The sequence below is a fragment of the Berghia stephanieae genome, chromosome 8 (genome assembly GCF_034508935.2).
Source record: "Berghia stephanieae isolate SIO BIC M18660-M18661 chromosome 8, UCSD_Bste_1.3, whole genome shotgun sequence".
Classification (NCBI taxonomy): Eukaryota; Metazoa; Mollusca; class Gastropoda; order Nudibranchia; family Aeolidiidae; genus Berghia; species Berghia stephanieae.
This window is the reverse complement of record NC_088367.1, coordinates 5,857,257-5,859,756: the sequence shown is the minus strand read 5'-3', so window position 1 is coordinate 5,859,756 and position 2,500 is coordinate 5,857,257. Positions and strand designations below refer to the sequence as shown.

General features: G+C 35.4%; 1 protein-coding gene across 2 annotated transcripts in view; it reads right to left on the bottom strand.

Moving 5' to 3' along the window:
• The window catches only part of LOC144978084 (oxysterol-binding protein-related protein 8-like), a 125,680-nt gene that overhangs the window by 114,363 nt on the left and 8,817 nt on the right, over positions 1–2,500 (bottom strand). For both annotated transcript variants that reach the window (XM_078923640.1, XM_078923639.1), the window contains exon 2: positions 1–926. This exon is cut by the window's left edge and continues 70 nt beyond it. In XM_078923640.1, coding sequence (XP_078779766.1) covers positions 1–315 — 315 coding nt within the window. In that variant the 5' untranslated portion in view covers positions 316–926. The remainder of the gene's footprint in view (positions 927–2,500) is intronic.

Sequence of the window (2,500 nt, the reverse complement as noted above, 5' to 3'; positions counted from 1 at the left end):
TCCCCCGCCAGCCTCCCCCCCTCCTCCTCCTCCTCCCTCACTGGTCACATGATGATGATGATGATGATGGGGGGAATGAGGTCGATGTTGTTGTTGATGATGATGTTGAAATTTTGATGATGAGAATCCCGATGAAAGAGAAGATGATAAAGGTATCTTCGTACTGTTGTTGGTTACAGTGGGCGAGTTCGGTTGCGTAGAGGAAGACGATATCCCGGTGCCGCTGGGAATGAAATTTTTTGATGGCGTTGTAGGCGTGGTTGGGGTTGTTGTACAAGAATTACTGGACGAGTCATAGGTGGACAACTTGGACATTATAAATATATAATTCCACAGTTATTTTTAATTAATTTTGAAATCTCAGTCATAACTCTTGAGTGTAGAGAAGAAGAAAAAATGATTTTTATGAAGAGTCCAGATCCGTTGAATTCAGCAGTGGTTCTGGATGTCTAAGTTTTAAGGGGTAAAATGGAAGTCGATGGAGTTAGTTGTATCTGTCGGCAAGAGCAGCAACAGCAGTTTGTGGTTGTGGTTGAAATGGGAAGACGATGTGATTTGATATATTATATTATAAATCTATACAAACATGGATACTAATACTAGAAATAACTGACCCAACGTCAAATGAAATTGGAATGGTTGTCGTCCACTCTCAGCTATACGGATTCTGCATGTTGTATCACATTACATTATATTGTTCTGTTTAAATAGCATTTATTAGCAGGTGATGGAGGAAAAATTATGTTGTGGGATTATTCTATGCCAGCAGCAGAAAGTTCAGCATCGTTTCATACATCCTTGCTGGCATCGTTCGTTCAATTATTCAAAGAGACTGTCTGGGTGTTTTGTTTTGTTTTGTTGAAGTTTTTGCTTTTAAATGGTACGATTCAGTGGCGTTTTTGGTTACAGATACAGGAAGCTGGGTTCTGTTTCAAGAGAGATAAAAAAAAAAATTAAAAGATTGATATAAAAATGAGATAAAATAGAAAATGTAGAAGAAAAAAAAAATAAAGAGAATAGAACAAATGCATATATAATAATATATCAACAGTAACTTATACATTATATATACAATATTATAGTAGGCTAAGAGTAGACACATTTTAAAATAGAATGTTAATGTTAATGTTACGATCAATCCAATGAAATTGGATTTTTTTAAATGTCTTCACAAATAAATGGAAAAGACAAAAAGCTTAAATTGGATTTGTTTAAAACAAAAAATTGAGCTTTTATATTGCGCAATATCCAATAAAATTGCTCAAAGCGCTTTACAAAGCTTAAATTGGATTTGTTTGTTGTTTTGTATTGAGTTGTTATTTTGCTTTTGTTTTTGTTTTTAATTATTTTTTGCTTTTTTTTCTTGTTTTGTTTTTGTTTTTGTCTTTTGGTTTGTTTGTTTTTGTTTTTTGTTTTGTTTTTGGCTTTTTTTTTTCCTTTTTTTTTTTTTTTTTTTTTTTTTGGACTATTTTTAATCAAAACTGGAAACAAGAGGACTGGGAAATGAATTTAAGGGATAAACAACAACTGTAAAGGGGAGGGAATTCCCATTGAAACTAAATTAAACACGTATTGAAGAGAGATGGATGGGTCTGTCACGGCCCCTTGAGACCGACAGACTCTCGTGTCACTATCGCTTTGGAAGCAGTCATTTGACTCATACGGCAACGGGGCTCAGATGCGTTTGTGCATAGAAAGAAAAATAAGAGAGGAGAAATGAGAAAAAACTTTTATACTGCGCATTTCTACCGATTTATCATGCAAGATGGGCATCACAATACTGCAAGACTCTTGAGAGAGAAAAAAAAAACGTATTTTTAAAATTTCGACCAGGAAACTCGTCCTTCAAATAGCGATCGATTAAAATTACCCTCATCTTGGCAAAAACTTTCAAACCTGGGACATACAAAAAAAAAAGTCGTTATAGCGAGGTTTTAATCTCTGTTCAAATTAATACCTAACTCCTCACACCCTCTCCATCTATTTATCCAAATCGCCTTCCCTGGTTGGTAAGTCTACCCATCATCATCATCATCATCATCATCATCATCATCATCATCATCATCATCATCATCATCATCATCATCATCATCATCGTTGTCGCTGTCTTTAATAAGCAAATTAATTCCCCTAAAGTACATCGATTGAAAGAGCCGTATTCCCCATAACATAACCATTCACACACACACACACACACACACACACACACACACACACACACACACACACACACACGTACAATGGATTAGGTATACTTATCATTATCGACAGAAAGGACAAAAACGAATTCTGTGCAATCAGTGGACTCAATTTATTTTTTTTTTTTAAACGTCAGATCCAATTCAAATGAAAAGGAAGCGGAAACGGCGTGGCCCAGCGATCAAGTCTTGGCTTCCAATATGTGACCCTCCGTCTCGAAACGGTATTATGTTGGGATGAATTGGACCCCGAAAAGTGACTCTAGAATTAAACTGATAGTAAATTCCAAATTTTGAGCTTT